Below are 23,424 nucleotides of genomic sequence, written 5' to 3'. Positions count from 1 at the left end.
TGGTATTTACAGTCCTGTCCCATCGCTGCAACTCCCGTACAGACTCAGGAGAGGCAAAGGTCGAGAGCCATGCGTCCTCCGAAACACAACCCAGCCAAGTAGCATTGCTTCTTGACACAAAGCTCGCTTAACCCGGAAGCCAGACGCACCAATGTGTCGGAGGAAACATAATACACCTGGTAACCGTGTCAGCATTCATTGTACCCAGCCCGCCACAAGAGTCGCTAGTATGCGAAGGGACAGCAACATCCCTGCCGGCCAAATCCTCTCCTAACCCGGATGACGCTGGGCCAATTGCGCCACCACATGAGCCTCCTTGTCGCGGCCGGCTGTGACAGCGCCTGGACTCGAACCAAGAGCTCTAGTGGCACAGCTAGCACTGCGGTGCAGTGCTATAGACCACTGCCCATTCAGGAGGCCCGGACAACTAAAGTTACATGAATAACTCTAAATTAAGCATGTAGGAGTACCTATTTCTTTGTTAACCACTCAACACAGAATAGCCGTATGTGTGCACTCCCTCAAATCATTTGGAGAAAATATTTATATTTTATTCAGCTTTGTTAAATTGTATTCTTCATACTATAAAATAATGCCACGGAATTCTAAGCAAATCTTGTCTGCTAAATTAACTAGTGAAGCTTACAGACATTTGGCAAAGCCAGATTCGGACCTAGGAAGCCACGGAATTTCGATGGGGTACCGTCATACTTCTCCAGAAGGAACAGTTGGGCATCGCTGACCTGGGCGGACGGCTGAGCAGACTGGGGGATTGGCTCACTGTGACAATCCATGGTAGGAGGCCTCCTCCATGGCCATACCTAGTTACGTCAGCTGGTGTTGGTGGAGTAGATGACCCTGTTCGTTGACCATCTGGAAGTTGGTTTTATCCTCCGCTGCTTCCATATTTTGAGGTAGTATTCTGTAACGTATATGCCGGGAGTCAGGAAGCAGGTGCAGAAGGTGAGTTTAATAATGGAAGGATACAAATGAACCAACATGAGAAGCGTACTGAACGTGAGAGAAAACAATAATACCTGATGACATGTGAGGGCTAAATAAAGGGTAAGAATCAAGGAGAAACTAATGACCAGGTGTGCGTAATGATGGGGAACAGGTGTGCGTAATATAGTTGCCAGGACCGGTGGTTAGTAGACCAGTGACGTTGAGTGCAGGAGGGAGGGAGCAGGAGTAGGTGGGACATTAACATAAGGACAACTCAGTATGCTATTCTGTTCTTCTGAAATAGACTACATTTTCTCTTTAGACCTGTCTAAAATAAATGATGTATTTATTGTGACGGCGTAGGCTATATTACATGGATTTATTAGACTTTTAAAAATGCACATGTTCCAAAGGTCTGCATCAGTGGCTTGTAGGCTATGTGTGGAAGCCATGTGTTTTTGTTAATTAGCTGTCAATTATTGTGAGACTGACAGTTATTTGCTTGACAATCACCGGCTGACAAAATTTTGTGACCGCCACAGCCCTAGTACTACAAGAACAAGTGTATTATTTATTGGGATCCCCATTTGCTGACGCCATGATGACAGCTAACCTACTTGGTGTTCATACACAACAACAACAAAATAGTTTACAGACTTAAGACTATAAAAAGTTTAGTTGATATTAAAAGACAGCCACACAGGCAGCCCCAGGCACTGCATTACAGTGTTGCGGAATCACTACAGCCTCGGGTTCGTTCGCCCGGGGGGGGCTTTACCTGGCTCATCGTGCTCTAGCGACTCTTTGTGGCGGGCCGGGCACCTGCAGGCTGAGCCGGTCGTCAGATGAACAGTGTTTCCTCCGACACATTGGTGCAGCTGGCTTCTGGATTAAACGAGCAGGTGTTAAGAAGCATGGCTTGGCGGGTCATGTTTCGACTGATGACGCATGACTCATCCTTCGCCTCTCCTGAGCCCTTCTGGGAGTTTCAGCAATGAGACAAGACCGTAATCATGACCCAAAAATGACTAACAAGAAAGACAAGTCACACAATTGAGTAAAGACATTAAATACATTTTAACAGGTGTTGTGTCTTTGGCTATGCCGGATTAAGTGATATGACATGCTATTCTATAAAATCCTTTCTCCGTAATTAATATTACCTGATTGAGCTAATCATGTAAATGTAATTAACTAGAGAGTCGGGGCACCATGAAATAATATTTATAGAGCTGTTATCTTCCCGAATAAACTCTTAAACTCTTAAATATTTTACATCAATAGCAGTCAATATTAATCGTCACCTTAATTCAGTCTCATCTGAAAGTTGTAAATTCTTGGTTACCTTCACGAACCCTGGCTAACAAGTTGAATCAGCAATACAAAATTGGGTTTTATTATTTATTTACTAAATACCTAACTAATCACACAGAATTACATATACAAAGAATGAATCATACCTTGATCACAAATTACATCATAAAGGAAAACGTCCCTAGTGGGCGGAACAGATATGACAGCTGGTTACACAAAAGAAAAGGGTCTGGGTTTGAGTGAAAGAACGGGAAGACTGAGGGACAAAGGGAGAAGCTGTGCTATCGTAAATACAGTATCTTATGCATTCTAAATTACCGCCCATTTGGAAAAGGAAAATGCAATAAATATTTATTCTGAGCTGCGTTTCGGTAGGTTGGTGGTAGATGGAAGGCTGTGTTGCCAAACCGAGTCCTTTGAAGAATGTCTCTGGTGGTCAATTGGACACGCTGTAGTAATGTCGTTGTGTGATAGACGGGATACTCTGTCTGTTCTTTCCTAGACCGCGTTTGCAGCTGCTGTTGCTAACTCAACGGCTAGGAGGTATCACTTCTGTATTGAATAAGAGTTAAAAGTTCATACCATTCGAAACCAAATCTCACGCTGAGGTTGGCTTAGTTCTGTAGTTGACATGTTAGTCCTTTTAACGCAGAGGCTGCAGACCTCACGTACTTGGAACCGGAGGTTATATTGTCGTCAAGGGCTTATATATTGGAGGGAGAAGGGCGTGTTTAACAGTCTACAGCCCATGTCTCTTCGCAGGGGCGGGTCACTGATTGAGCAGAGCCCTAACCTTACGAAAACCCAAATCTCTCATTGGAAGCTAAAATTACATTGAATCTTTTCACCAATAATTTTATATTCAAACATTTAAATTGAACAACAATACCATGTGAATCCAATAACTCTGATGTGTAGACTGTACACTGTAGAGTTTATGTCCTCCTATCATTGAGGATCATCAGATGACAACTGAACTGACATCATATTCATTAAGTACCACCGCATATGTTCAATTGTTCAATTGGTCGGATTACCAGAATATAGTTCATTTCCCCCCACCTTCTGATGTTCCCAGAATCTCTATGTTAACCAAGGGGTTTTCAAATTTACATCAGTAGGGTAGAGAGAGGAAAAAAGGGGAAAGAGGTATTTTTAACTGTCATAAACCTAACCCCAGGCCAACATCATGACACAGGACACAGAGACAATAAGAGTCAACAAACACTAGACGTGTTAAAATAACTAGAAGTGCTTTTATGGAAGAAAAAAAAGATACAAGTACAGAGCATCCATCGAATTGCTACAATTTGTGCAGAGCATGAATTCCATACCAGGCATTGTCCAGGGCAACCATACATGTAATTATGATTAGGTTGCATAAGCTGACAATAAACCGTATGGGGCATGTGAATGAACTTTAAATCAAACAAATGATGCATAGCATCTTTCCACCTACACAATAAAGCCCATTCAAGACCAGAACAGGCTAGATGAATGACATAAGGAACTAAAGCAGATTTTAAGGTAATCTTGTGACATATGTCACCATTCTACTGGGGTAAAGTTATCACCAGAAAATTGTAGTCAGTGCATGCCAGTGTTACTGGCCTCCAGTTTCAACAAGTTTGGCTCATCTCTCATAGGCTATCCATTCCTCTCTCCATTCATGCTATTTGAGACTAGTGCCAAGGGAGGTAGTTGCCTGCCGCATGTTTGGCTGTGATGGGCTAAAGGTGGGCAGGGGGGCGGGGGAGTCCGGCAGCAGCCGTGTCACTGTGATTTCTGTCAGCCACTGTGATTTCTGTCAGCCGACTGAAGTGACTCTCAGTGAGGTGGTGTGCCCCCTGTTGTGCAGCTCTCTTCTAATTAACACTGAGCCCCCCACCACCACCTCATCCTCTCCACGCGCCATCACCACTGTTTAGTTCAGCCACCACAGAGAAACACTCATCTCAGGCACAGAGGTGGCCTGGGTGAGAGATGTTGTTTACCACTACGGCAATACAGCAGAGGCATGAGCAGTCAGGAGTCAGGATTACAGTCTAGAGCACAAACTCCTCCAACAACACTTCTAATGAGATTTATAATGAACCAGAGGAAACTACTTCAGAATCAAGCACAGACTGTAGGTTTTATAGATTTTCCCTTTTGTCACTAGTATTATGATTATTCCTGTTTTGATTGCAGCCAAAATCCAAATAAGAATTCCTCCATAGGCCAATTGTGCAATATGCATTTAATTCAACTGGGACAAGACGAGGACCATCAATATTCCACCAGCTCTGCTGAGTTGACATGTCACGCCAGTGGGCTGGCCTGATGTGAGCATCTGAGCAAGACGCTAGCTAGCGCTAACGTGGAGTGCAAGGTGACTAATTGACTTGGAGAGGAGATGGTGTGTGCGTGAGAGGGAGCGCCTCCGTGGCAAAGTCGACGAATATCTCACTGTAAGAAAGAAAACAGAGCCCCTATCTAGATCCACTTGATTGCAGCTTCCACTGAGAGAGACAGAAAGAGAGGGAGAGAAAGAATGAGGGAGAGAATGGAGTAGAGAGAAAGAGAGAGCGAGAGAGAGTGAAAGAGGACAGAGAGAGAGCGAAAGAGGTGAGACAACAGAGAGAGAGAGAGAGAGGGAGAAAGAAAGAGAAAGAGAAAGAGAGAGATGAGGCCAGAGCACAGCAACATGTCACTCCCTAACCTCATCTCCACATTTGACAGATACTTTGCCTGCCCCTGGAGGTTCAGTCTAAATATAACCTAGAATAGGGGACAGATATGGTTTTAAAATCACTGTTTGAATTCATCTTGATAGATCACATGAAGGGGTTTATACACATGCATGTAGGCTATGTTGCAGGATAGGTCATTCTATGAGGCATGGTAAAGTGTGAGCTGTGGGACTCCATTCCTAGAAGTGTGATATTTCATATGTGGATTATTTGGAATGGAAAGAGGGATGAAGAAAGAGAAAAATCAAGAATCGTAAAAGGTCAAAATCTAAGTGTTCTAAAAATAGAGTGTGAAACGTTAACAAGCCAATGGGCAAAAAGACAAATCCGAGGGATGAACTGACTGGGGAGCAACACTGACTGCAAGGAGACAGAAGACTCATTTTCCCCATCAGCTCTCTGACACATGAACAGTGCCAGGGTTATTCACCATTCCAGTCAGTCATCTAAAAATGGTTTCCATTGGAAGCTTTCAGCTTGTTCCAAAATGGATGTCACAAGAGGATTCAATGTGAAATGCTTCTTACACTGTACTTCATTGTGTTTTTCTGATCATTAGTTTTGTTCCCTCTAAGCTGCACGCGTGGGTGGGAACCGAGACTGCCTCTCAGAAGAAATTTCACCCTGAGGAGAGAAGCACGAGATTCAACTTCACTCAAATTTCGCGAGTTTTCCCCTTTAGTTAACACTCTCAATGTTCCCTTTACTTTGAGAATTGTGATCGAATCAACGCAATATTAACCCCTTTTAATGGAACATACCGAAACAAAACCAACTGTGCAAGACTTAGTATGCAAAACAAACTATGCAGAGATTATGTTGTAGGCAGAACGCATCTGAGTAGGATTCTATTGCATTGACACAAACCACTTAGCCAGTACTCTACACAGACCTACACAGACCGGTGCAGCGTAACCAATCAGAACTGCAGTAGGCCTATATGCAAATACACCATTGCCATATATGGATCTGTGCCGTTCACTTTGAACTGGACTGTGTTTACAGCATGAGGATCATGAGTAGATGCGCCTGTTTTGAGATCAAAGCGGGAGCTGCATGTAGCCACGTGTGCACATCTGTTCATATCCTTTGCTAGTTAGTGAGTTATTATACCAGTTATAGATCATTTGTAGTCAGCAATAAGGGAGGGGGGGGGTTGCTTCCTACAAGAGCACAAAACGTGTGTACATTTCTATACATATTTGAAAAGCGAGTCGGGTAAATAGTTTGTATTTGTCTTAAAAGGGCAGTGTTGTATTTTGAGACGGGCTTAAATAAGATAAGTAGCCAATAGGCAGAGGGTAGCATAATTTGGCTGATTCTCTGTGATAATGGTATGGGAATAATAATGCATTTTATTTTGTAAAGTGGTTTCTTGCATCATCAACAACACAACAATATTTTCAGACACCTCCTTGTCTGAAGGACAAGTGGATTAACAGGCTATTCTTCTATTCAAAAGTCTAATGGAATGTAGGCATACATTGAACACCACACATTGGCTGCTTCTGTAGGCTGAATGATAGAACAGCTATTTCCATGTTAAAATGTTATGGGATGCCTTCTCTCCATTGTTTTTGATGTTAGGCCTACATTATAATCAAATAACCACAGTAGCCTATTTGACCACTGTCTGAAACTGTATCTGTAAAGTGGGTACAGCCTCAGTGCTCACAGTAAACGCACTTGAAGTTCCACAGAAATTTCACAACGTTCAAGACTTGAAATTTGCTCAGTACCACCAAAAATTGAGAGGAATCATTGGTTGGAGGATATTGGATGTAATGGATAATAATAACATTTAGCACTGTTTGGATATCTCCTCCTGAGGTGTGAGACTAGCCAGTGAATTACGACAAGATCATTAATCATTCTATAATATCTAGGCTGTTCTATACACTGAAAGAGGTAGTTAGCTCATTCAGATGTACTTTATAGCCTAGTTTAATATTATAGGCTATTGTCAGGGATTTATCAAAGGCACAAGTTGAATTACTTGTTAAAAACATACTTAGGCTTACATACAGTTCTGTGACCAAACTCATAAATGACAAGGTTGGATTAGCTGAACTTTCCCCAAATGTTTTTTTTCCTCACGGACTAGCCAACTTGTTTGGTTTGAAATGCTCCAAGGCAAACTGACTATATCATGAAACCATGTTGTTTCTGCCGCTTGGGCCGGGCTGCATGGCCTGTCTAACTCACTGCAATGATGCAACTAATGAACATTCAGTCTCATCACCCTATGGACAAGCAGGCTAATTGTGGTGACGTGCCCCGCTCTTGGTCTCTCCCGACAGTTCAACGAGATTGGGACATTACCACACACGTGTCTGTAGGCATGACCTGATGACAAACACACAAACAACATAGTTCAGGAGGACTTTCAGGATGACTAACATTACTCTCTTTCATATTTTCTGAATCCCATATGAATGTAAAACATTTCACATGATAATGAAAAAAAGTAGTTTTCTAAGTCAATAAGTAGGCTATAGCCTAGGCCTAACTATAGCCTTCTTGGATGAGATTACTAAGTTGCAGCAAATACCTAAAACTGTAGTCTATAGGGTGTTCACCCATGAAATTATTTAATTCAATGTTTCCCCAAAAATATATTACTTCAATGGAGAATTGCATTTAAAAAAAAAAAATGTCTTATGAATCACACTTGTGTAAAATGGCGCCGGAGCAGAATGCAGACATTTCACATGACCCCAACCGATTGTGTTTTTTGTTCGTTTATCTGCGATGTTTGTAACTTATTATAATTTCTTTACTCTATTTGTACATATTGTTGCCGCTAACGTCTATTTGCTACTATGGCCTATTTATTGCCATACTTCCTCATGCCATTTGCACACACTGTATATAGACATTCTTTTTTTCTATTGAGTTATTGACTGTACGCTTGTTTATTCCATGTGTAACTCCGTGTTGTTGTTTCTGTCACACTGCTTTGCTTGATCTTGGCCAGGTCGCAGTTGTAAATGAGAACTTGTTCTCAACTAGCTAACTTGGTTAAATAAAGCTGAAATTAAAAAAGAAAATTTAAATGACAGAAAATAACTTCTAGACATCAGGACTGTGATTACTCACCACAGACTAGCAGAATCCTTTTTCTTCTTTCACAACTCTGACGAGCCCGAGGTGGAGGATATACGGCTCCCTCGGGAACAGGCCCCGACCCCAGTGATCTGCATGAAGAGGAGGCGGAGAAAGAGAGACCGGAGAGCGGGCTGTCTTCTGAGAAGTCGGAGGCGATTGTATAAACCCCCACTTCCGTCAATTCTGCTAGCAAACATGCAATCTTTGGACAATAAAATGGACGAGTTATTGGGAAGATTAAACTAACAACGGGACATTAAAACAGTAACATCTTATGCTTCGCGGAGTCGTGGCTGAACAACGACAATATCAACATACAGCTGGCTGGTTATACGATAGAACAGCGGCGTCTGGTAAGACAAGGGGTGGCGGTCTATGTATTTTTGTAAACAACAGCTGGTGCACGATATCTAAGGAAATCTTGAGCTATTGCTCGTCTGGGGAGTTTCTCATGATAAGCTGCAGACCACACTACCTACCGAGAGAGTTTTCATCTGTATTCGTTGTAGCTGTTTACATACCACCACAGTCAGAGACTGGCACTAAGACAGCATTGAATGAGCTGTATTCCGCCAAAACCAAACAAGAAAACGCTCACCCAGAGGCAGCGCTCCAAGTAGCCGGGGACTTTAATGCAGGGAAACTTAAATCAGTTATACCAAATTTCTATCAGCATGTTAAATGTGCAACCAGAGAGAAAATGTCTCTGGACTACCTATACTCCACACACAGAGATGCATACAAAGCTCTCCCTCGCCCTCCATTTGGCAAATCTGACTATAATTCCATCCTCCTGATTCCTGCTTACAAGCAAATATTTAAGTTTTAAGTTCCTCGGCGTACACATCACAGACAAACTGAATTGGTCCACCCACACAGACAGCATCGTGAAGAAGGCGCAGCAGCGCCGCTTCAACCTCAGGAGGCTGAAGAAATTTGGCTTGTCACCAAAAGCACTCACAAACTTCTACAGCTGCACAATCGAGAGCATCCTGTCGGGCTGTATCACCGCCTGGTACGGCAACTGCTTCGCCCACAACCATAAGGCTCTCCAGAGGGTAGTGAGGTCTGCACAACACATCACCGGGGGCAAACTACCTGCCCTCCAGGACACCTACACCACCCGATGTCACAGGAAGGCCATAAAGATCATCAAGGACAACAACCACCCAAGCCACTGCCTGTTCTCCCCGCTATCATCCAGAAGGCGAGGTCAGTACAGGTGCATCAAAGCTGGGACCGAGAGACTGAAAAACAGCTTCTATCTCGAGGCCATCAGACTGTTAAACAGCCACCACTAACATTGAGTGGCTGCTGCCAACACACTGACTCAACTCCAGCCACTTTAATAATGGGAATTGATGTAAAATATATCACTAGCCACTTTAAACAATGCTACATAATATAATGTTTACATACCCTACATTATTCATCTCATATGTATACGTATATACTGTACTCTATATCATCTACTGCATCCTTATGTAATACATGTATCACTAGCCACTTTAACTATGCCACTTTGTTTACATACTCATCTCATATGTATATACTGCACTCAATACCATCTACTGTATCTTGCCTATGCCGCTCTGTACCATCACTCATTCATATATCTTATGTACATATTCTTTATCCCCTTACACTTGTGTCTATAAGGTAGTAGTTTTGGAATTGTTAGCTAGATTACTTGTTGGTTGCATTGTCGGAACTAGAAGCACAAGCATTTCGCTACCCTCGCACGAACATCTGCTAACCATGTGTATGTGACATATAAAATTTGATTTGAGTTGATTTTAAATTTAAGCAGGAAGCACCAGTGACTAGATCAATAAAAAAGTGTTCAGATGAAGCAGATGCTAAACTATAGGACTGTTTTGCACAGACTGGAATATGTTCCGGGATTCCTCCAATGGCAATGAGGAGTACACCACATCTGTCATTGGATTCATCAATAAGTGCATTGACGACGTCGTCCCCACAGTGACCATACGTACATACCCCAACCAGAAGCCATGGATTACAGGCAGCATCCGCACTGACCTAAAGGCTAGAGCTGCCGCTTTCAAGGAGCAGGACTCTAACCTGGAAGCTTATAAGAAATCCCGCTATGCCCTCTGATGAACCATCAAACAGGCAAAGCATCAATATAGGACTAAGATCGAGTCATACTACACCGGCTCTGACGCTAGTCGAACGTGGCAGGGCCTTCAAAGCATTACAGACTACAAAGGGAAGCACAGTTGCCCATTGACACGAGCCTACCGGACAAGCTAAACTACTTCTGTGCTTGCTTCGAGGGAAATAACATTGAAACATGCATGAGAGCACCAGCTGTACCGGAAGACTGTGTGATCACGTTCTCCGCAGCCAATGTGAGTAAGACCTTTAGACAGGTCAACATTCACAAGACTGCAGGGCCAGACGGATTACCATGACGTGTACTGTGCGCATGCGCTGACCAACTAGCAAGTGTCTTCACTGACATTTTCAACCTCTCCCTGTCCGAGTCTGTAATACAAACATGTTTTAAGCAGTCCAACACAGTGCCTGTCCCCAAGAACACTAAGGTAACCTGCCTAAATGACTACTGACCCGTAGCACTCACGTCTGTAGCCATGAAGTTCTTTGAAAGGCTGGTCATGGCTCACAGCAACACCATCATCCCAGAAATCCTAGACCCACTCCAATTTGCATACCACCCCAACAGATCCACAGATGATGCAGTAACTATTGCACTCCACACTGCCCTTTCCCACCTGGACAAAAGGAACACCTATGTGAGAATGCTATTCATTGACTACAGCTCAGCATTCAACACCATAGTGCCCTCAAAGCTCACCAATAACCTAAGGACCCAGGGACTGAACACCTCCCTCTGCAACTGGATCCTGGACATCTTGACGGGCCGCCCCCAGGTGGTAAGGGTAGGTAACAACACATCCGCCCCGATTATCCTCAACACAGGGGCCCCTCAGAGGTGCGTGCTCAGCCCCCTCCTGTACTCCCTGTTCAATCATGACTGCACGGCCAGGCACGACTCCAACTCCATCATTACATTTGCCAATGACACAACAGTGATAGGTATGATCACTGACAACAAAGAGACTGCCTATAGGGAGGAGGTCAGAGACCTGGCCGTGTGGTGCCAGGACAACAACCTCTCCCTCAACATGATCAAGACAAAGGAGATGATTGTAGACTACAGGAAAAAGAGGACCGAGCACGCCCCCATTCTCATCAACAGGGCTGAAGTGGAGCAGGTTGAGAGCTTCAAGCTCCTTGGTGTCCACATCACCAACAAACTAACATGGTCCAAGCATACCATGACAGTCGTGAAATGGGCACGACAAAACCTATTCCCCCTCAGGAGACTGAAAAGATTTGGCATGGGTCCTCAGATCCTCAAAAGGTTCTACAGCTGCACCATCGAGAGCATCCTGACTGGTTGCATCACTGCCTGGTATGGCAACTGCTTGGCCTCCGACCGCAAGGCACTACAGAGCGTAGTGTGAGTGAGAATAAAGACGACTTTCAAGTAGTAAGACGTATAAAAGCAACAGATACCATGAATATGAAGGAGCTAGAAGAGTCTTATATGGTGAACTACCGAGAGGCTAAGACAGGCAAGCCCCATACTATTGTGGAGAGCATTCTTTCTGCTGCCGCGGATATGGCTGGAACAATGCTGGGGGTAAAGGACAAAAAAACTATACAGACAATGTCTTCATCAAACAACACTGTTTCACAACGCATCAGTGACATGGCAGGAGATGTTTTGAAACAATTACTGTTTTGTATACAAGCCAGTGAATTATATGCGTTACAGCTGGATGAGTCAACAGACGTGGTGAGCCTGGCACAGCTCCTGGTATATGTTATGTTAATGGAGGTCAATTAAGGAAGACATCCCCTTCTGCAAACCACTGGAAACCAGGACAACATGAGAGGATATGTTTTAAGTACTGGACAGCTTTGTGACATCAAATGGACTTTGGTCGTCAAGATGTGTTGGTATCTGAACTGATGGAGCAAAAGCCATGACAGGGAAACATAGTGGAATGGTAACAGAAATGCAAGCAGTTGCTCCCGACACCACTTAGGTACACTGCAGCATCCACTGAAAGGATCTTGCTGACAAGGGAATGCCTGACAGCTTGAAAGACATTTTGGACACTCCAGTGAAAATGTTTCAATTTGTTAAAGCAAGGCCCCTGAACTCTTGTATTTTCTGCATTATGCAATGATATGGGTAGCGACCATGTAACGCTTTTACAATATACAGAAGTGTGCTGGTTATCAAGGGGCAAAATAGACAAGTTTTTTAAAATTGAGAGACAAGATTAAAGTTACGTTTTCTTTTCTGGCCATAATTTTCACTTGTCTGACCGCTTGCATGATGACGACTAGCCTATCTGGGTGATGAAACTCGACTAGCCTATCTGGGTGATATTTCTTCTAACCTGAATGATCTGAATCTAGGATTACAGGGACTCTCCACAACTATATTCAATGTGCAGGAGAAAACTGAGGCTATGGTTAAGAAGTTTGAGCTCTTTTCTGTCTGCATTAACAAGGACTAAACACAGGTCTTTCCATCATTGTATGAGTTTTTGTGTGCAAATGAACTCAAGCTTACGGACAATGACAAATGTGATATAGCGAAGCACCTGAGTGAGATGGGTGCACAATTATGCAGGTACTATCCCGAACGGACAATGCAAACAACTGGATTCGTTATCCTTTTCATGCCCTGCCTCCAGCTGCTTACCGATATCTGAACAAGAGATCCTCATCGAAATCGCAACATGCGGTTCTGTGAAAATTAAATTGAATCAGAAGCCACTGCCAGATTTCTGGATAGGGCTGCGCTGAGAGTAGCCTGCCATGGCAAATCGCTCTGCTAAGACACTGATGCCCTTTGGAACCACGTACCTATGTGAGAGTGGATTCTGGCCCTCACTAGCATGAAAACTAAATACTGGCACAGACTGTGTGTGGAAAATTATTTAAAGTCTGGGACTCTCTCCAATACAACCCAACATTGCAGACATTATGTCATGGCTTTAGAAGCTTCTGATAGGCTAATTGACATTGTTTGAGTCAATTGGAGGTGTACTTGTGGATGTTTTTCAAGGCCTACCTTCAAACTCAGTGCCTCTTTGCTTGACATCATGGGAAAATCAAAATAAATCAGCCAAGACCTCAGAAAAAAATTGTAGACCTCCACAAGTCTGGTTCATCCTTGGGAGCAATTTCCAAATGCCTGAAGGTACCACATTCATCTTTACAAGCAATAGCACGCAAGTATAAACACCATGGGACCACGCAGCCGTCATACCGCTCAGGAAGGAGACGCGTTCTGTCTCCTATAGATGAATGTACTTTGGTGTGAAAAGTGCAAATAAATCCCAGAACAACAGCAAAAGACCTTGTGAAGATGCTGGAGGAAACAGGTTCAAAAGTATCTATATCCACAGTAAAACGAGTCCTATATCGACATAACCTGAAAGGCCGCTCAGCAAGGAATAAGCCACTGCTCCAAAACTGCCATAAAAAAGACAGACTATGGTTAGCATCTGCACATGGGGACAAAGATCATACTTTTAGGAGAAATGTCCTCTGGTCTGATAAAACAAAAATATAACTTTTTGGCCATAATGACCATCATTATGTTTGGAGGAAAAAGGGGGGAAGCTTGCAAGCCGAAGAACACCATCCCAACCATGAAGCACGGGGGTGGCACCATCATGTTGTGGGGGTGCTTTGCTGCAGGAGGGACTGGTGCACTTCACAAAGTAGATGGCATCATGAGGAGAGAAAATTTGGTGGATATATTGAAGCAACATCAGTCAGGAAGTTAAAGCTTGTTCACAAATGGGTTTCCAAATGGTCAATGACCCCAAGCATACTTGCAAAATTGGAGGACAACAAAGTCAAGGTATTGGAGTGGCCATCACAAAGCCCTGACCTCAATCCTATAGAAATGTTTTGGGCAGAACTGAAAAAGTGCGTGCGAGCAAGGCGGCCTACAAACCTGACTCAGTTACACCAGCTCTGTCAGGAGGAATGGGCCAAAATTCACCCAACGTATTGTGGGAAGCTTGTGGAAGGCTGCCCGAAAACATTTGACCCTAGTTAAACAATTTAAAGGCAATGTAGATCCCGAGATAGAATTGTGATGAGGCATATATCTGGGGATGGGTATAAAACAAGTGGTAGTGTGTTGAAAGTTTCCAAAAGTACAGTGGTCTCCATCATTGGGAAATTGCAAAAATATGGAACTCCCCAGACTCTGCCAAGAACTGTCCGTCCGACCAAACTTGGCAACCAGGCAAAAAGGATCTTGTTCAGGGACGTGACCAAGAACACAATGACCACTCTGATAGAACTACACAGTTCCCTGGCTGAGATGGGAGGACCTGCCAGAACGACAACAGTCTGTACAGCACTTCACAAATCTGGGCTTTATGGGAGAGTGGCCAGGCGGAAGCCACTCCTGAGAAAAAGGCACATGAAAGCACGCCTGGAGTTTGCAAAAATGCACATGAAAGACTCAGAGACCATAAGGCAAAAGATGATGTGGTCTGATGAGACAAAAAATGTACTATTTAGCCTGAATGCAAAGCGCTATGTCTGGCGAAAACCAGGACAGCTCAACACCCGTCTAACACCATCCCTTCCGTGATTCATTGTGGTGGCAGAATCATGCTATGGGGATGCTTTTCAGCGGCAGGGACTGGGAGACTGGTAAGGATAGAGGGAACAATGAATGGAGCCGAATACAGACAAATCCTTAATGTGTACCTGCTTCAGAGTGCAAATTACTTTAGGCTGGGGTGAAGATTTACGTTCCGGGACAATGACCCCAAGCATACAGCCAAACAATGCTGGAATGAATTCAGAACAAGAATATCAAAGTCCTTGAGTGGCCAAGCCAAAGCCCAGCGTTGAACCCTAATGAAAATCTGTGGAAAGACTTTAAGATGGCTGTTTACCACCACTCCCCATCTAACTTAACAGAGCTTGATAAAATCTGCAAGGAAAAATGGGAGAAAAATCCCCAAATCCAGCTGCAAAATTGATACATACATAGCCAAGATGACTCAAATCTGTAATCACCGCCAAAGGTGCTTCTACAAAGTATTGACTCAGGGGTGTGAAAACTTCTGTAAATTAGATGTTTCTCCATTTCATTTTCAATACATTTGCAAAAGATTGTGCGTAGATGGATGAAAGATGAAATCCATTTGGGGCAGCAGTAGGGCTAGTGATTAGTGCGCTGGATCGAATCCCCGAGCTGACAAGGTAAAAATCTGTCTTCTGCCCCTGAACAAGGCAGTTCCCCTGGTAGGCTGTCATTGTAAATAAGAATGTGTTCTTAACTGACTTGCCTAGTTAAATAAAGGTTACATTCTTACAAGTTTTTTTATTTTTATTTAATCCATTATGAATTCAGGCCGTAACACAACAAAATGTGGAATAAATCAAGGGGTATGAATAGTTATTGAAGGCACTGTATATGTCTTCTTATGTAATCATAGAAAGTGTGCATGTTCAAGATAGCATACATAGGTCGCAGGTCTGTGAGATCTTCACAATAGGTGTAATAATCTGCACAGAATCTTGAGCAACATTGGGTCACTTGCATGTACGTTTAATGTAATCTCAACTGTAATCCAGGTCATTTGGTTGTGCTATTAGATGTAGCATAGTGATAACACATTAAGTTGTTTTCTAAATACAACATATCTGTCATATTCCAATTTGAATTTGGTTGTGCTTTAGATGGTTGAAAGCATAATGATAACATTGGGAAATCAACAAACTTATTGCTGTCTTTTTGAAAGGTTGAAATCTCATTATTTTTCCTTGCAGAACACCCAGTATCTTAGAGTCAGTGGCGGTTCTGGGGGGACGACGACGACGACGACGACGACGACAACAACAATAATGGACCCCCTTGTGGCCCCCCTAAATGTGGAGTATGAAATACATTTTCACATAACTAATTTTTGCTATCTTTCTTTTTTTTTTACCTCCGTTATTAGACAGTGGCAACGATGATGATTATGAACATGGTATTTTGCCTGCTAATGCCTGCAGTGAAGAAAATGATGACAACAATAACGTCTAATGTAACTGGCCCCTGTAACAGTACAACTGGCCCCAGCTTGCCCCCTCCCAGTTGAAATGGTCTAGAACCGCCACTGCTTAGAGTTGCCTTGCACTACACTTCACGGAGGATACATGTCTGCGGTCGTGCAGGATCCGTACATATGCCCCCTCACTCTCTCCTCTTTACACAGGATAAAAAGCGGGTGCAATAGCTGTGCGCGCAGCCCGCTGAAAAAGAGGGACCTCTACAGTTGCGAGCGTACACGGCACACATGCCCTTCCGGTGCCAGTGCGAGCGGTTTCACACCAACACATTTCCTACGGGACAAGAAGCACGAATATGATTGGCCACTCATCACATTTGCAAGGTACAGTACTACAGCAACATCACCGTGAACAAAGAGCACTGGAGTTGGAGTGACTGCAGTGGAGAGATCTCAAACGAAGCCCTCACAAATAGAGATTTGCACAGCATATTATAACATTATGAAAGGGACAATATACCTCTCTATATCCACATGCATGTTCAGGTTCATTTTAAAAATAGATGTCAATGTGACTTCCCTGGTTAAATATAGCATTCAAATAGAAATATGTATTTGTTTAATTTTGATGATATTTTAATCACCAAGCACTGTAAAATCATATGCACAAATTGATGATGATTACATTTTCAGATACCAATTATGGAAAAGATAATATTCAATCTACTTTATTTAGAAATTAGGGAAATGACAACCCTGATCTATGAGTCACCAACTGAACATTTCAGTACCTGTTCTGCTTGTTTTTGGGTATGTAATTCCCCTTCTCTGTTGGTGCTGAATGGGAATTGGAAGGGTAAGTATTGGTGCTGCTGGTGACTCCCATAGTGGAGATCACAGTGGCATCCAAAGTACTTCACTACAGGGGCTGACTGGGACCAGAAATGGCTAATTATTAGCCAAATAATGGTAATAAGTTGTGATATCTTTCCAAGTTGTTTCTTCATCACCTTGTATAGGCAACAGAAACTTTAAAAAAGCCTAAAAACACAATAGGCCTAGCTATATACATTTTAAGGTGTGTTCAAAATACCTGTTGGACGCTCATAATCACCCTTAGGACAACTTGAACATGCATGAACTCATGAATACGCAAATGTAAATCGACTTCGTAATGATTGTCTAGGCGACATTATTTATCATTAATTTGAATGAGCTTCAAAAAACACAATAGTTACGTTTTCAGATATGCTTGGGATGGATGGAAAGGTTCTTGCAATGGGGAGATCTTTAACACATCTTTAAACTGGGACGGCATTGTAAAATATTATTTTGATTCACACTTACCTATCATCTAAATTTCTATACAGCCCAGAATAAAGCATAGGCTACTATGCTAGTTCACGGGTAACATGGATTGCGCTACACTTTGGCACGTTCTTATTTAATTAATATAACGGCGCGTGGCTCATGCACTGAACTTACCCAGGAACAATGTGTGAAATGAGCCAGACATCACGACTCTCAGCTGGAGCGAAAATTCCACAAAAACCAGCAGAACACCACGTCTTCTTTCTTCCCTAAAATGAGTTTAAGTCATATACCTGTGCCCTCAAATCTGAATTAAATTGGAATCGTGCGAATGATGTTGGTCTATAGGTAGGCTACAACGCATATCACACATGTCATTGTGCTCATTCAGAAATAGAGCCGCACATGTTCATTGTTTCTCGCAGAACACCCGGTATCTTAGAGTTGCCTTGCGCTACACTTCACGGAGGATACATGTCTGCGGTCGTGCAGGATCCGTACATATGCCCCCTCACTCTCTCCTCTTTACACAGGATAAAAAGCGGGTGCAATAGCTGTGCGCGCAGCCCGCTGAAAAAGGGGGACCTCTACAGTTGCGAGCGTACACCGCACACATGCCCTTCCGGTGCCAGTGCGAGCGGTTTCACACCAACACATTTCCTACGGGACAAGAAGCACGAATATGATTGGCCACTCATCACATTTGCAAGGTACAGTACTACAGCAACATCACCGTGAACAAAGAGCACTGGAGTTGGAGTGACTGCAGTGGAGAGATCTCAAACGAAGCCCTCACAAAAATAGAGATTTGCATAGCATATTATAACATTATGAAAGGGACAAATACCACTCTATATCCACATGCATGTTCAGGTTCACTTTAAATATAGCATTCAAATATAAATATGTATTTGTTTAATTTTGATGATATTTTAATCACCAAGCACTGTAAAATCATATGCACAAATTGATGATGATTACATTTTCAGATACCAATTATGGAAAAGATAATATTCAATCTACTTAATTTAGAAATGAGGGAAATGACAACCCTGATCTATGAGTCACCAACTGAACATTTCAGTACCTGTTCTGCTTGTTTTTGGGTATGTAATTCCCCTTCTCTGTTGGTGCTGAATGGGAATTGGAAGGGTAAGTATTGGTGCTGCTGGTGACTCCCATAGTGGAGATCACAGTGGCATCCAAAGTACTTCACTACAGGGGCTGATTGGGACCAGAAATGGCTAATTATTAGCCAAATAATGACAATTCTGTGCAAAACCCCCCAATTTAGACTGGCCCACTGGGCTGAAATGGGCCAGCCCATCTGGCCTTTGCCAGAACTGGCCTATGGCCATTCTGTCTCTACTTCACTATCTATCAGTCCTTCCTTTGTTTTTCCACAGGGTTCCATTCAGGCAATTCAATTGTTATTTTGTTCTTGCTTCGTGACTTTTATTTTCAGAATTGAATTTCCTCACACACAGCTTGGCCTATGATGTATTGCTTTTGCTGATATGTACCAGAGCAAGCACAGCAGTCATGGCTGGATTACTAAATCCTTGATAAAACTGCAAATGACTGGCAAGCTCGCAGTCTTCGATCTAGCCACAACAGAATGAGGCTGTCATAACATGGGCACCGTACGCATGGCATATTGTCAAATCGTTCTATAACTTCACATTCTAGCAATTACTAGATCGCTTTTAATTTCACCCTGTCCATTTCTGATGAGAAGTCTAGCGCCACCAGAATAAACGAGACAAAAGCTGAACATGATCTTAAATGTGTTGACTGTGAATCTGTCTTGAAATAGCAGAGTGTGGAACAAAGACCTGGGCTCATTAAAAATGAATCAAGGGTATATTGGCCCTCATGTTTCCCCCTGCTCAGGGATTCTCAGTGTGGATCAATGATGGCTGAGGACATTACCATCTCTCCCAATAATAAAGCTTCACTTATTATAGCAACCATTCCAAAATGCTAGGAACGATCATTACAAAGTTCAGTGCCAAATTACTGCTTGGTTATACAAACATAACAAAACTATTATTTCTAAACAGACCTTAAAGTCATTCATCTACATTGGACAAACAGATGAAACGCCGGAGTCACGTTTCATTCCTGTCATGATTGCGCACAAAAGTGAAAATCGAGAGAGAGAAAATATGATCTCCTTCATTGTTTTTGTCAAGAGTGTCAAAAGTGAAACCATGAGAGAGAGAGAGACAGATATATACAGACAGAGACAGGGATATATCCAAACCAAGAGCAAACCTCAGCAGTCTATAGGATGATGATGATCTTATCTCAGCCATACTATAAAGAGTTGTCTACATACTGGACATGATCTCTCACCAATCGTTTCAAAGGATTCAGGAATGGACAGGATGTCACTGGTACACCACCATTGGACAAAACGGTTATCCTTTGAATTCTAATTGGCTCAGACAACTCAGCTCCAACTGGTATTCATCAATCAGTTATTCAGACTGAGAAGACTTGTCAACCTCAGCAGCCATTAGAATGAGTACTCTAAGGCAACAACAGTAATCACTAAAGGACATGCAGAATTCCCTATCTTAGGTCAGTGAGGATCACCACTTCATTTTAAGAATGAATGAATGCTGGTAGGGATCTGCTCTGACGCCAACCACACACAGAGACAGAGAGACAGAGAGAGAACTGCAGGTTAGGACGACACCGGATGGACACCAGAGGGCGTAGTTGTAGCAGTAGCAGATGTGACAGTACACCCCCCCCTCTCTACGGACGCCACGACCCGGCTTGTCTGGGTGTAAGGTGTAAAAATACTGTAAGAAGGAGGGATCTAGATTATGACAACGGGACACTCCTCAGGCCCGTATCCTTCCCAGTCCACCAGATACTGCCACCTGTCCGCAGTCCGCAGTCTCCCTGGAGGATGGAAGCTTGGAGAGGGGAATGAAGTGAGCCGCTTTAGAAAATCGGTCAATAATAGTGAGGATGACTGAGTTACCATATGATGGGGGAAGCCCAGTGACGAAGTCCAAAGCTATGTGTGACCAGGGGCGACTCGGTATGGGAAGAGGATGAAGCAGGCTGATATGAATTCTCTCCATGGTGGGCCACCAAAATCGCTGACGCAGGAAGGAGACTGTCCGGTTCATGCCAGGGTGACAGGTGAGGTGAGTAGAATGGGCCCATTGAAGAACATCAGAACAAACTGAATCTGGCACAAACAGAGCCTTACATGAGCCTAACGATGCAGGAGGATGGCATAATGGTCTCAGGCTTGGAACTCTGCGGTGAACTGTCGAGAGAGGGCATCAGGCTTGGTATTTTTAGATCCGGGCGACAAGTGAGTGTGAAGTTCAATCTTCCAAAAAACAATGCCCACCTGGCCTGCCGAGAGTTGAGACTTTTGGCGGTCTGGATGTAGGCTAGATTTTTATGATCCGTCCACACAATGAAGGGAAGTACTGAACCCTCTAACCAGTGACGCCACTCCTCAAGAGCCGGCTTAACAGCTAAGAGTTCCCGGTTGCCTATGTCAAAATTTCTCTCTGCAGGTGAGAGCTTGCGGGACAAGAGGGCACAAGGATGGAACTTCTGATCCGCGGGAGAACGTTGAGACAGGACTGCACCTACCCCGGTGTCGGAAGCGTCCACCTTGAGGACGAACTGGTGTTCTGGGTCTGGCTGGGTAAGGATTGGAGCAGAAGTGAAGCGGTGCTTCCCGGAACACTGCCTCTGCCTCTGGGAACCAGTGGAATCGAGTAGAGGTTGAGGTGAGAGCGGTTAGAGCTGCCAAACGACTGTAGTCACGGATGAATCATCTATAAAAATTAGCAAATCCCAGAAAACGCTGTAACTGCTTCAGATTCGCAGGCACAGGCCCCTCTGTGACTGCCCTAACCTTGGCAGGGTGCATTCATAGCTGTCCTTGAGCAATAATGTAACCCAAGAAGGACACAGAGGAAACATGAAACTCACATTTCTCAGCCTTGACAAAAAGCTTATTCTCCAATAGCCTTTGGAGAACTTGGTGGACGTGTTGCTTGTGAGCCTCAATGTTCTTCGAAAAAATAAGAATGTAATCCACATAGACAAAAACAAAACACCCAATGACATCCCTCAGGACATCCTTCAACAAGCCCTGAAAAACAGCTGGGGCGTTAGTGAGGCCAAAAGGCAAAACGAGGTCCTCAAAATGTCCAAGTGGTGTGTTGAACACCGTTTTCCACTCATCTCCCTCTCTGATGCGGACAAGATGGTAGGCATTCCAAAGGTCCAGTTTAGTAAATACTGTGGCACAATGGAGGGGGGCAAAAGCAGAACTGATAAGTGGCAAGGGATACTTATTCCTGACGGTGATACTATTCAACCAACAGAAGTCTATGCATGGCTTCAGTGACCCGTCCTTCTTCTTGACAAAGAAAAATCCAGTTCCCAAATCAAATCAAATCAAATCAAGAAAAATCCAGTTCCCACCGGAGAGGAAGAAGGCCTGACATGTCCGACAGCCAGTGAGTCCTGGATGTATTCCTCCATGGCCTCTTGCTCGGGGCGAGAGAGGTTATACAACCTGCTACTAGGGAGAGGAGCTCCAGGCTGAAGCTCGATAGCACAGTCGTAAGGCCAATGAGGCGGCAGAGATGGGGTGTGGTGCTTGCTGAATACAGGAGCTAGACCGCGATATTCTGGAGGAACAGAAGACAGGTCTTGAGGATCTGGAATGGACTGGGGTGCAGACAAGGCAGGAGGAAGGGCAGAAAGTAGACAATTAGAATGACAAAATGTACTCCAAGTAGTAACCCTTCCGGTAGACCAGTCAATCTGTGGGTTATGTAGCTTTAACCATGAATAGCCCAGAACCAGAGGTGAGTGAGAACAGTCGATGAAATGGAACCTGATCTTTTCCTGGTGATTACCAGAGAGACGCAGAATGACAGGAACAGTTCTCTCCAAAACACGGAAGAGTAGCTTTCCATTGAGAGTGTTGGCTTCCAGAGGTGAATCAAGCAAAACAGTGTCCAGGCCCAACTGCTTAACAACCCCCCGGTCCAGAAAACTCTCGTCGGCGACTGAATCGATGAGAGCAGGCAGAGGAAAAGCCTGCCTCTGCCACACAAGGTTGGCCTCAAGCAGGGGTCTGGGAGATGATGGGCAGGCGATTTGGCTCAACAGTATATCCCCCACAAATGCTGAGCCCTCTCTTTTGCTGGACACAGGGTACAAGTGGAGACCAGGTGACCAACCTGGCCACAATTTAGACAGCTCCTAGTACTGATACGCCGCTGCCTGTCCTCTGGAGATAGACGAGTCCGGCCGAGCTGCATGGGTTCAGGATTGGAACCTGCCTGGTGATGTGATGCAGTCTAATAATTTGAGCAAGGCATAGAAGCAGATGCTATGGGACATGCAACCCTACCCCCCCTTTCCCTCCGACACTCATGGAGACAGTTGTCAATGCGGATAGTGAGAGAAATTAGTTCATCAAGTCCATCAGGCTCCTCTCTGGATATCAACTCGTCCTTGAGGGTCTCAGTGAGTGCGTTCCGGAATGCTCCCTGAAGGGCCTCATCATTCCAGCCGCTCTCTGCGGCGAGGAACTCACATGCCATCTCAGCCACACTCTGAGAACCTTGATGAAGGGACAGAAGTCAATTAGCAACATCCTTTCCAAGACCTTCCTCATCTCATCTGTGAATCCACTGTAAGAGAAGCAGATAGATGACGGTCTCACAAACCGCAGTGGCACAAAATACATTTTGGAGCGTTCACTAGCATATGAGTAGGGCTGTTGCTCAAACCCTAGTAGCCTAGTGGTTAGAGCGTGTGACTAATAACCGGAAGGTTGCGAGTTCAAACCCCCGAGCTGACAAGGTACAAATCTTTCGTTCTGCCCCTGAACAGGCAGTTAACCCACC

General features: G+C 43.9%; 1 protein-coding gene across 1 annotated transcript in view; it reads right to left on the bottom strand.

Annotated features, from left to right (window-relative positions):
- The window catches only part of LOC115136289 (CXADR-like membrane protein), a 124,904-nt gene extending 106,776 nt beyond the window's left edge, over positions 1-18,128 (bottom strand). The window contains exon 1 of the mRNA XM_065023841.1: positions 17,687-18,128. Coding sequence (XP_064879913.1) covers positions 17,687-17,717 — 31 coding nt within the window. The 5' untranslated portion in view covers positions 17,718-18,128. The remainder of the gene's footprint in view (positions 1-17,686) is intronic.
- Between the last annotated feature and the right edge of the window lie 5,296 nt (positions 18,129-23,424).

This window comes from Oncorhynchus nerka, linkage group LG10 (assembly GCF_034236695.1).
Source record: "Oncorhynchus nerka isolate Pitt River linkage group LG10, Oner_Uvic_2.0, whole genome shotgun sequence".
Taxonomy (NCBI): domain Eukaryota; kingdom Metazoa; phylum Chordata; class Actinopteri; order Salmoniformes; family Salmonidae; genus Oncorhynchus; species Oncorhynchus nerka.
This window is presented reverse-complemented; position numbering and strand designations above follow the sequence as displayed.